Here is a 12,705-nt window from a genome sequence, read left to right as displayed (position 1 = left end):
CATGACAATCTCTCTGCAGATCTCTGAGTTAAATGTTTAGAGATTATTTTATTCATTATAGTTTTGAGGTGCTGAATTTGAAATTGGACCGACCTGAGGTAATTTTTATAAAATGGACAGTGACGAATGACATTGTAATTATGGTTGTTTTCTTGCTGGTATATTTAAATAATCGATTTTGTGAGTCTGCTAACTGCTGTAAAATGTAACTTATATACTTGAGGATGTGCTTCAATATAGCTGTCACATCATGAATTTCGCAGGAAATATTGAACTCGTCTTGGTTCCTTTCGCAACACTGCAGTGACAGCAAATAAGGAAAATAATTTTGTATGAAATTTGCTGTGTCAGAACAAGAGGTACATTTAAAGATAAAAATAACTGAAAGCCCTCTCTATGGCGGTTTCATAATAACAAACACTATGACCACAAGGTGGATTATCTTTATTTACAGTCTACACATTTTGGATCATATCGCACAAACAATTGTTATGCAGTAAATATGTGCTTTTGGCAGTTCTCAATGTGACTACATGGTGACGATTGAAGTTTGATCCAACAGATCTTCTTGATAAATGCATCAGTGCCTGGAAAGGACATTCAATGTTAGTCAGCTTCCTGTCCAGTATCCATGACAAACATTTGTGTGTCTCACAACATTACATTCAGTGCAAACATTAATGCAGGCCTCCAAGGATCAATGTATGGATAGAAGAGTGTGTGTGTGTGTGTGTGTGTGTGTGTGTGTGTGTGTGTGTGTGTGTGTGTGTGTGTGTGTGTGTGTGTGTGTGTGTGTGTGTGTGTGTGTGTGTGTGAAAGAGGGGATTTTAGATGGGACATATTTTTAAACAGGCAATGAATGTATTAATTCCTTGGTTATTACTGTCATCTCTCCTGGAACCCAGTGCTTCTGGGCTGCATTTGTCATTAATAATATATAAGATTAAAAACAGAAAATGGAAGAAATCCCATGATATACTGCTTGACTTTTCCATACATTTCAGTCCCTATCACGTCTGTGTATTCACACGATTCACCCAAGGCACATTTTGCATTATACAGAAAAACGTTTTGCTGGGCACTTACAGTAAATGTATTTCTTTCACAGTTTGAGTAAAGAAAAATAATCTCTATCCGAAGTTGTCTCTGTACAGTTGCACCCTTTTCCATTGCTAAAAGTGAGAGGATACGAAAAGGTGACAATACACTTCAGGGCAAGAGCAAGAATTTGCAACTCCTCTTGCACAAGGTTTTTTTTTCCAAGCTGGATTCAAGCAAGGAAAATGTGAAGATGATTTTGAAAATGTGTTGCTGAATTTACAAAAAACGAACTGATGCTGGATTGACTCATGTACTGTATGTATATACACACACACACACACACACACACAAACGTACGTATATAAGTATATATGTATATGTTTTAGCCAGGGAAACACCCGGGTGACGGTAAAACGTTTAATGTGCAACAGCTGTCGTTGGCCACAGCCGAGCCACACAAGCCTGCAATACATCTAACCTCCTGCTCAATTCCAGGTGAACCCCCAGAACTCATTGTACCCCAAATCACACCCACAAAATTCCTAGAAACCCCCAAATCACACAGGAAACAAGCGTCAACATAAACCCTAACATATGAGACTCTCTACACTAGATATGCACACATAGAAGGGTGAGATTAACTCTGTTTGAAATAATTTCCCATGGTACTTTGGCTGTGGTCATTACCACACACCTCTGGTATCCAATCAACAGCTTTCAATCTGATATTATGTTCTGAGATCCTCTTTCCTTTAGAGACACTCCGTTAATGTCGAGGAGTAGATCAAACCTTGCAAGTTTGCACGCACAACAACAGAACATGTGCTTGGCAATACCTGCCTTGCTCAAGAGTACCCCCCCCTATAAACAATTCGCCCCCATTCCTCCGGATAGCAGTAGTGCCCTGCAATCCAAATCATTGTATTATCTCCAGATTTGAAAGTATTCGCATCTGTCTATGCCCCCATCCCTCATTCATCTAATGCGGTTAATTGATCGTTCGCTCCTCCTTCTATAAGTGTGTCCGGCCGTGCACGGATGCTGATGGAGGCAGAGGCGCAGCATCCAGCGCCTCCCCAGTAGACATTAGGGGGGGGGGGGGGGGGAGACACGTGACCCACGCCGTCTGTGGCTCCTCACAGTCTCCGGATAATCTCAACAGGGAAAACCAGATTGCACCTTTCCCTCCGCAAAGATAACTGGATTTTTTTTTTCCCCTCCGCAACCTCTTCAGCGCCCACACCCACTCCATCCAGCGGCGTTGTCCTAATCCTTGACTTGCATTTTTTGTTTTGCCTTTTTTTTTTTTTTTTTTTTGGTTTGTTTCGTATTTAATCGGGGACCAAACTTGGCGCACGGATATCCGAGGTAATTTCCTCACGAAACTGAGAGGTGACCAGTCCCCCCCCTTCCTCCTCCTCCTCCTCCTCCTCCTCCTCCTCACGCTAATCCTGTGATTCACTTGAAAGCAGATCTTGATGTGAAGGTTTCGCCAGAGTGGATTGAAGGTCCGTGCAATTAAAGACGCCGAAATAATATGGACTGCCGGGGTCGAGATGCGCCCGTCCTGCAGGGCTGACATAAAAATCACATTTTCTCGCCCGACAACTATTTAGGGTCCGGTAGAAGTGGACCATAAAGGTATGTCATCGTAGCGCATTGTCCTCTATCATTTTTTTTTTTTTTTATCCCTCTCGTCATAGTTGTTAAGGCAGTGGAAAAATCCGGTGGATGTGAGGAACTGCGCTTCGTGGACGCGATGCTGAACTATGGGACCTCCAGGCTGATGATTTAAACAAACAAACAAAAAAATATATAGAATCATTTAAAAAATGCCTTCGCTTGTTGAATCCGTCATTATGTAAATGTTGCAAAAGGTATTCCGAGCCTTTCGCCATCAAGAGTCGCTGTTTGGGGTGGTTGTGTTCAAAGTGGTTTAAAAAACGTACGGCTCGATGGGTGGTTATATTTTTCTATTAGATGCGTAATCTTTAAGATAGTATTTGAGTGTGTATTGCATGTATTAGTTTAGGGCATTTTGATGTTTTAAAGAAAAAAAAGAGGGAAAATAAGGTATTTAAGTGGTGAAAGTGAAGGCGGAGAAGGAAAGCACATCCTGAGGTTCCGATCTGACCCAGTGGCTCCCAGTTCGTCTCACACAAACCTAACCATTGTGCACGAAATGACGCACGTATATTTATATATATATATATATACATTTTTTTTTTTTGAAATGGCAGGTTCGTGCAGACGATGAATAACCCTTCGCAGGAATGCTGCCGATAATCGATAAGCAATTCAAGGATGAAGGAGTTGTAATAAGTGAGCGAAAACTGTGATTGCAAAAGAAGACCAGGGTCTCCTCAGTTGTTTGCTTGGCGCAAGTGTTTTGTGGACGTGGAACATCTGGATGTCATTAATAATGGAGAAGACGTTGCCCGAGTGGGTTTTTTTTTCTTGTTCGGTTTGCCTCATATTTCACAATGCTTGGATGGAATACAGCAGACAAAGATGCAAATGCAGTTGACCAATGAAACGGATTAACGTGCGTGTTCAGTTCTACTTATGGTTGCTGCTGTTGAAATCTAATATATACTGTTTTTTTGTAACAAAGGCCCCTCCCTTGACAGAAGTACCTGAATGGATTTATGTTCCTCTTCATCATAACTGTGACTGACTATAACTGTGATATTTAATTCAAGCTTAGGATAACGTGGATTCTTAGATGTAAATAGGGGACAATGCTGATACTAAATGTGCTTTTCTTTTGCAGGGTTACTGGACACTGAGGACTGCCTTGACTGACAGATTGAATCTTCTGCTGAGTTTACCACCCGACGTATCTACATATGGCATTTTTTCACATTGTTACGCAGGATGCAGGGTGGAAAGCCCGGAGCGAGGCTTAAACAAACCCGCCACAGAATGTTGGCATGGACATGAAGAATAAAGCTGGCATCTCAACTGAAGTGAGACCGTGCACACTCTAGCATCAGAAGGGGCCATTCCATAATTACATATATTCAACTGCGTGTGCCAGATGGATCATTTGAAATCCCATCACTTTGCTTTTCAGAGCCATGGCAGAGGGGACCTTTAAGCAGTTCATACTATTGCGGTTTACACAGTGAGAGGCTTGGCCAGTGGCCGGGATTGTCCGAGGTGATGGTATTTGCCTTGAGAAATAAGGGTTGACAACCTTTTAGTCCTATGCATTTTCTATAGCATTTAATATTTTTGTCTTAAAATGAGGGATCAAATAATATGCAAATCTTTTATGTTTGTTAACCTTTCCAGCCTAAGCAAGGGTTCTTCTAACTAAATTTTAGCCAAATAAGTACAAATCCACTTATACGGGACTTGTGATCACACAATGGTTTTACAAAAGCAACATGGTGCCCATATTATTTGGGTTGGGCTGCTCATTTGTTGTTATGTAGAAATCAGCACTGGCTTAGAGTTCACCGGCGCAGAGGGACAGTGGGCTAGATTTCCAGTGTGGAATGCTTGTTGTGAAAGTGAAATGAGTTTCAATATGAAAACAAAAAGTTCCCACGGGCTCCTTGTGTACTTTGACGACGAAGGGTTTTGTGACTTTTTAGAGCTTCTCATACTAAATGGTAAACTTAGCCTTCGTTTTTCCATCTTCTGTGCCGAGCCTGCAACTGTGCTATCCGACACAGTGGTCAACAACAGTCAGTGGCACACAGTCACTATACGGAGAAACTTTAGAAACACAACCCTTATGGTGGACAATGAAATAAAATGGGTGGAGGTGAAATCCAAAAGACGGGACATGACTGTTTTCAGCCATTTGTTTATTGGTGGAATACCACCGGAATTGCGATCAGTGGCGTTACAACTGACATCCTCTGCAATCAAGGATGAGCTGCCGTTCACTGGATGGATAACTGACATTAAAGTCAACAACACAGAAGCTGCAATGATCAACAGTGAAGGCGTCATACAGGACATATGTGGTACAGCGAACATGTGCTTAAATGGAGGAGTCTGCAGCTTAATTAACGATGAACCAACATGTGACTGTTCTCACACGGGATTCCAAGGAAAGGACTGCAGTGAAGGTAAGACATCTGAATTTAGTTTGGACTATTGTACATCATTTTGTATTCAACCACAACATGGACGGAAGTCTTAAAGTTTTAGATCTTTCTTGCACTCACTCCAAACTTTAATTCACAGGAGGCATAACCCCAACTTCTGTTTGAGTCATATTTGTTTTAATCTTTGAATGTCTGCCATCGATCTATAGTATGGTTGTTTGGACAGAGTGGATCTCCTGCAAGGCCTCATTAGGAAAACATGCTGGTGTTTTCCATCCCCAAAGGTCTTCTACTGGTATAAACAGTTCAGTTGGGATTGGTTGACCTATGATATGCTATCTCAAGTGACTCACAGTACTTCACATGGAGGAACAATTCGACATTAGACAGAGTAAACATACTGTTTACTTAACTGACATCACAAAACCAATTAATTAAACCACACTCTGTTATGGTTTGTCATGTCACAGGTCCATGAAAAGAAATTTGGGACACTCAAAACTTTAAATGTTAGGAAATTAATAAAATAATCCACATAAATTACTTTATGACCATATAGTATTGTTATCAGATTATAATTATTATAAGATGTTTAAAAGAGCTAATGACATCATTAGGACAATTGGTAGGGACCATTTATCAAGTAAAATCAGGGATTCATCAGGATATTATCCGAATAATTACATTTTAAGAAATCTATCAGTTATCTGTGTGTGAATGCTGTCTCAGTGGTTGGCAGTTCACTGCTGTGGTGTTGTTTTTCCATGCTGTTAGAGGGGGAGGTGTGTTATTTAAGTTTACTCAGAAAGAGGCTAATATTGAACATATGTGATTCAAGTCCATTTCATAATCTCATGCCTTTATTCAAGCACATCACTCATTTTTAATGATAAGCTCATTAAGCTCATTAGGTCTTGATATGTGCATGTTTTGTTCTTTGTGTTTATGTTTATACAACATAAGTGAACACCGCTTTTCTACACTGATAGTAAATTACCTTTATTGTAGATCATTAGTAAGCTTTAAGTACTGGGTTGTTATAAGTCTTGTTTTTTTTGATTCCTTTATTTCCTGAGGGTGTGACACTAGTTCACACAGACTAGCACCAATAAGTAGCTCCAAATCAAAAGGGATTTTGGCAGAAAGTAAACCCACTTAAACATGCTATTGCTATATTTTTTTTTGTCCATATTCATCCATTTATTTATTTATTTATTTATACAAACTTGCATGCATGCATGCATGCTGTGGACACTACGCAGACATAATTTGCTACCAAAACACATTATTTTGCTAACACTTCAGTGTTCATGATTTCCTTTACATAACTGTCACAAAAAATGACTGATACAATTTTTTTTATTTGATAAAAGATAGTTGCGTACTGTGCATTGATAGTCACTACTATTTAGTTATAAATAAACTACACATCTCTTTTTTCTGAGATGAGTCATCGAAGATGCAATCTAGTTCCTTCCTATTTGAAAGAATTGAGATGGTTTAGTTTATAAATATATCCATCTAGTATGGATATGATCAATCCAGATGACTGTAGCTTTAATCGTGGGTTTCGTGTGGCGTTAACTTGGTTGGCTTTTCAGCACAGTATATCAACATGGTAACTTCTGTTATAGATCTAATGTGCTGATATTTCTAAGCTCAAGACGATACATCAAAACCTTTTAAACACTTGTCTAAGTCATTATTTACCAGCGTATGCAGTGCAAATTAAAAGGTCCACCTCATTTGCACCAAGGATAGGGTTATGGATTGTTCTTAGCCACAGTGTGGTCATTTGCAGTCGGTCAACTGGCACAATTACCAACCATTTTAGGGATATTCTCATAACTACATTAGGTAACACTGTTGATTTAAAACGTCAACCGCTGTGGTGACTTATGCCTGATTGTGGTTATTCCGTTTTTCTTGTTATTGCCCTTTTCCAGATATGTTGAACCCTCAAAATACAGGCCATAGTTCCATTATAATCATGGCGAGAGAAAGGTAGATATACACTGTCTACAGTTAATGGGTTTTACAGGTTTTCTGAATCATAACATGGGCAAAACATCAGTTTGAACTTGTAAGGAATGTTTTCACACCTTGTGCTTGATTTGAGATGAGGCAAGAGCATATTAATAACCCTTTTTCCAGCTTCTTATAGTATAGATGGCTTTAATTTGTATGGTAGGGCTCATTAGTAAGATTTGGTTACTTACATATGAATTTAATGATCAAAGAAGACAAAAACTTGTTAAGACAATTCATATTTCATTGTATTTCTTATTCTTCCTCCTTTCTGCTATTATCTATTACTGTTATGTTTTTTTACTTGAAACTCTGGCACAACAATTTCCTTTGGGATAAATAAAGTTGTTCTCATCTCATCTCATCTCAAAAACAGTATTCATTCTAAGTTACTTAACATAAACAGCAAATAAGTAAAATGGCAAGACATATTTAAATGGAGGAATTAGTTAAGCCCATGTCCAAAAATGGAAAAAAATTAAAGTGTTTTAGTCCCCCCAATTAACTGAAACAAAGAAATTAAAATAATAAATAAATAAATAAATAAATAAATAAATAAATAAATAAATAAGTAAATAAATAGATAAAAAACAGAAAAAAAATCAATATCAAGTTGGTGGCTTGAGAAAAAAAAAGTGTTTGAAACCTTGTTTGTCTCATTTGCTTAACTGGCAAATGATAGATTATCTTAGACCTATCAGTTTTGCAGTCTCTAATGAACAACACTATTATCTATTATCTTCAAAACAACACTTCAAAAACCTCAGAAAAACTGGAAATATGTCAACTTCCTTTCTTCCATCAACCCAGACAGCTAGAAAGCAAAATACATATAAAAAAATCATGCTGTCGTGCCCTTATGCTGTTTAAATTAACTAAGCAAAACACAAAACCAGCTACTCAGTCTTATTTTGTTGTCCAAAACCTAGATATATGCTAAAAAGACATCATACAATGAGCTTCTGGAATCCCCAAATTGCACCCGTATATTAAAAAAAAGGCCCTGAAATGACACATTTTCTGCATTGAGAAAGGTACACGTTTTGGTGTCACTAACTCAAAGATGAATTTATAAAAATATAAAATGTTTAGTCTTCCTAAGTCTGTTGGTATCTGTATGTTATCTGCACTTCATATGACTTGAAACATATTCATATGCAGACCACCAAAACGTTTGTTATTTTCATCACATTTCCGGATGTCAGCAACATCAAGTGTCCAGACATACAGTCCATGCCAGTCCCTCTTTGGGGTGTTTAAAATCGACGTTACTGTTAGTTGAAACTCATCTGTATTGCTATTTCCATGTTCCTTCATTTAGAAATAGCTTTTATCTTATTCACAGTATAATGTACTACTGCTGCTTGCTTTCTGAACCTACCCTGAGCTGAACAGAGAAGGCCACAGTGATAAAGATATCCAGGCATAGATCTGATAATTACAATAGGATAGTGATTAAGCCAACAGATTATCACTCAACCAATATATGATTAATTAAATGTTTACCTTCTGGTGCATTTTGGAGCTTATGACAAGGAGGTAGCAGAACCTCTTCCTTCCTATTTTTATCTGAGGCTGAGGAATGGCCTCAGAAGAACCCGATAGTTCAGACCAGACAGTATAAGCAAATCAGAAGATTTCTACATACACCAAGAAAGCCCTAGAGATCTATTGTCCTTCATAGCCACTATCCAAACCTCTTTTACACAACCAGCTAAGACTGTCTTTTGTTGCTATTTTTGTAATACCAAAAATAAAATTAAATAAACATAATGCAAATTATCTGTAGAGAAAAAAATTATTTTAACCTCAACCACAGTCTGTCTCAAAACCTATTGATCGTTGTCTGATACCCACATCCAATCAGGCCTTATTTATTTTCAAAAGTGATTCATTTTGTAGAAATCTGACGATCAAAAATGAGCAATTGGAAATATAAACCTTAAACTTTGTATTTGACTCGGTCGATGTAAAGCGGACAAAAAGGTGTCTGCTTGCCATTTTTTAGTTAACCTAATGTCTATACATTTTTTTTCTGTAAAGTGCATTGAAGTTAAAAAGTGACCTGTCTTTTAAATAATTTAAAAGCTGTTGTTTTACTTTGATCAGATCAAAGGATTACAGGCTTTGCCACTAGACCTGTCAGCTCTGCCCTGCCCAACCTCAGATTTGCGTGTACATGCATCCACATACACACACACACACACACACACACACACACACACACACACACACACACGCTCACAAATCCCTGATCGGTTAAAACAATTATTTAAATGCATTGTTCTATGGCCAGTACGTTCCCAAATCTGTCTTCTACTTTCCCATTACAGAAATAACATAGATGCATTGCACGACTCCATATTTTATCCTGATAAAATGGAATGATCTTTATTTCATTGCACATTAGCTAAACATAAATCAGTTCAAGTAGAAAGTGGGGCAGACCTCAACCAAAACTATAAAGCATTATATTTGTCATTTTGTGCATTATCTAATTTCCTGTCTGAGTAAGAGTTATACAGCAGCCGGGAATGGAGCTCCCATAAGGAGAGTTCTGAGCATTCATGATAGCATTACAGGGATACATCTGTAAGGATCCCTTATAAATTACTAGCAGCCATGATTTTAATCACAAAATACATTAATTAGTGTAAGGAGTTTTGTGTACATCATTAAGACAGCCTCAATCTGATGCTAGGTTCCAGAAACATGGCCTTATCTTTCTAAAACAGAATCATTTATTATATTTAATTGCATAACAATAAAGCAATGGCTTTGCTCCATACTGGGATTTGTAATGTGTGCCATTTAACAAAATTTTGTCAAAGCTGTCATTGATTCTACTATGAGAAAAATGTTGATATATATGTTTTACTGACATTGCTAATCCTTTAGTATATTTCAGGCAATTTTCAAATAATAATACAAATAACTTAATTACAATAAGTCTTACTCATCTCAAATTGGGCCAAATACAGAGCAGTGAGGTCTCACTCTCACTATCTATCCTTGAAAGCTGCAGTCAATAATTCACAATCTCTGCAAATGTTGTTTTAGAGACCCTTCGACAAAAACAGAAATAACTTTAACCTTGTGACAAGGATTACTCATTTGGGCTAGAATACTTTACTTAGATGTGCATTGAAATTTACATTGAAGTTTCATAAGCACATCTGGAAAGTTTATCTTGATAACATAATGTTAAGATGCCTTAAAATCCTGAAAAGGGGAACACCGTTATATACCTCTTCTGAAACAATGGCAAATGCATCATATAGGATGAATTATTGCTTGTGTTATGAATCGTTGAAAAACAAAATCTGCACACCAAGAGTGCTCCAAAATTAAAGATAATTTATTTCATATAGAGTAAAGAAAATTTATTAAAGCATGACGGCTCAAGCAAAAATACGCTCTCTTTCAGATGCTTGCCAATATATGTCTGTAAACATATTATCAATTATCAAATTGGTATCTTGCCGTATTCAATATATTGTACTGGAAAAATAGATGGGACTTATAACTTCTGATAACTCCAGTAACTTGGTCATCCATGGAAACAGTAAAGATTTCCTGAACCAGACAGCGCTGATTATGACGGTTGGGGGAAAACAAACAAACAAATAAACCCTTACATTATTTATTTGTTTAGTCTATGGAAGTAGTTCAGCATACCGGTACTTCGGGAATAATACTGATAACATTATTTGAACAATTGTTTTGGAATAGAACCACCAAAAGATCTTTTAGTCCTTGTCCTCTGCTGTGACTCTCAGCTTCACTAACTTCCAAGGTCTGATCATGGACAGATTTATTTGGATCCGATTAGGGAATTACAGATAATGTTAAATGGTCCTGGAACTTCCAGTAATGGAGAGGTTCTGACCTAGTCATTATGATCATATGATATATAGATATGAATTCATGCAGATCCCCGAGCAACCATTCAAATGTCATTGCTGAAATTCTGCAAAACCAGGCTTCTAACAATCACTCCCACCTCCCCAGATACAAGCAAACTAATAATCAACAGCCCAAACATTTTCCACAGAATTAAGCCTAAGGATAATAATCATGGCATGATTTCCAGGGTTATTTGGTTATTTAAATTTGATAAGTTGTAAAGGAAGTCAAGAAATTCTTAGGTTCTGCAATGTTAATCTGGCATCCATGTGCTGTATGTCTGCCTACAAACAGAACCAAATTGTTCAAGGAATGGGGGACATTCCAGCCATTGCTTTCTGTCATTGGCTACATGTATGCTGTAGATTACACTTTGTTTGTAAAGCCCAGAATAGAGTCCCATTCTATTTCACAGACCTCATGGGACCCTTAAGACTTAAGCGCATGCCCTTATCTTGAATTTTAAGGTCATGGTATTACTGGAGTAGTCTCTTGCTTTGAGCACATCAGCTTGCCTCTTCATAGTCTTGTTATTCATTAGTTTGAGTCATTCAAAAGGTATGTGGTCTTTATTTTAACAGTGCAGTTTTACAGGATATCCAATCTTAGGTGCATAGACTATATCTCTCTTCCTGGGTTACATCAATTTTATTTTGTGGATATATTTTGGAATCTTCATGGGCGGTTAACACAAAAGGTATGCTTGAATTGGAATATTTAGCCAGGGCTAGTATTTTTATTTTTATAATTTCAAGGTTTATTTTGTATTTCGTTGGGTTTCAGAGTCAACAAAATGACTTTGCAAAAGAGAATTAAGATTGTTTGGAGAGGTCTCCTCAAATTACAATAGTTTGCAATTGTTGCATTACATCCTGAAGGTTGAGTTATATTTCTATACTGAGTCAATAATACCATGTACAAAGTTGGTAAACACAGCTGCATACCCAATAAAGTAACCTGCTGCATATCATTATGTGCGCTGCCACACATTTTGTGCAAAATAGATGCTATTCAGACACTTGTAATCTCCAGAACATAACATTTCATTAAAACAAGAAAAGGCCTGCCAATGTGCCAGAACAGACTTGAACTCTCTTTGTGAGCTGGTGGACAAAGATGGTTTGGTTTCTGAAATCTACTCCAAAAGGTGACAGGAGTAATATTCTTAATATTAGCTGCATTTTTTATCGAAATACTTTATTTTAAACATCAGTTTATTTTTGTAAGTTCTTATATTAAAGCATTATTTGTCTAAAGTAAGTGAAACAAGAGTGTTATCATGTAATTGTACAATATGTTGTCCAGATATTTTATATAAGTTTTAAGGGTCAACAAGCAAATTTTATCTGGAGTGATGGTGATAGTTTTGTTACCCTTCCATCCTGGATCTCTAGCACTGTCTGCCTCAACTCAGTTAACTTACAGTGCAGTGCCTTTTCATGTGGATGTCACATTGGCTATTACAGTCACGTCTCCAGCTTCACTGAATATGCTCGAAATACCACAATAAAAATCAAATACTGGCACTGCACTCAAAGCTGTCATGAAAGCCAAAAATCTCCAGGACACAAATGACTTAGTGCAGGGGTGCTCTTCCAGAGAAACAAAGGCAACTTGATTTACACTACATATTAATATGATTTGGGAAGGTTATGAATATAATGTA

At 37.4% G+C, this 12,705-nt stretch overlaps 1 protein-coding gene across 10 annotated transcripts in view; it reads left to right on the top strand.

Moving 5' to 3' along the window:
* The first annotated feature begins 2,208 nt into the window (after positions 1–2,208).
* LOC147236387 (neurexin-1a) overlaps positions 2,209–12,705 on the top strand; it is a 242,998-nt gene continuing 232,501 nt past the window's right edge. For 8 of the 10 annotated variants that reach the window (XM_086167894.1, XM_086167884.1, XM_086167913.1 and 5 more), the window contains exons 1-2: positions 2,209–2,682; positions 3,815–5,126. In XM_086167894.1, coding sequence (XP_086024020.1) covers positions 4,415–5,126 — 712 coding nt within the window. In that variant the 5' untranslated portion in view covers positions 2,209–2,682; positions 3,815–4,414. The remainder of the gene's footprint in view (positions 2,683–3,814; positions 5,127–12,705) is intronic. The other 2 variants (XM_086167857.1, XM_086167839.1) reach the window with 1 other exon arrangement.

Source organism: Fistularia commersonii, chromosome 2 (assembly GCF_037954325.1).
Source record: "Fistularia commersonii isolate RoL2024-O1a breed Wild chromosome 2, RoL_Fcom_v1.0, whole genome shotgun sequence".
Lineage (NCBI taxonomy): Eukaryota > Metazoa > Chordata > Actinopteri > Syngnathiformes > Fistulariidae > Fistularia > Fistularia commersonii.
The sequence above is the reverse complement of the archived record's forward strand: the minus strand, read 5'-3'. Positions and strand labels throughout refer to the sequence as shown.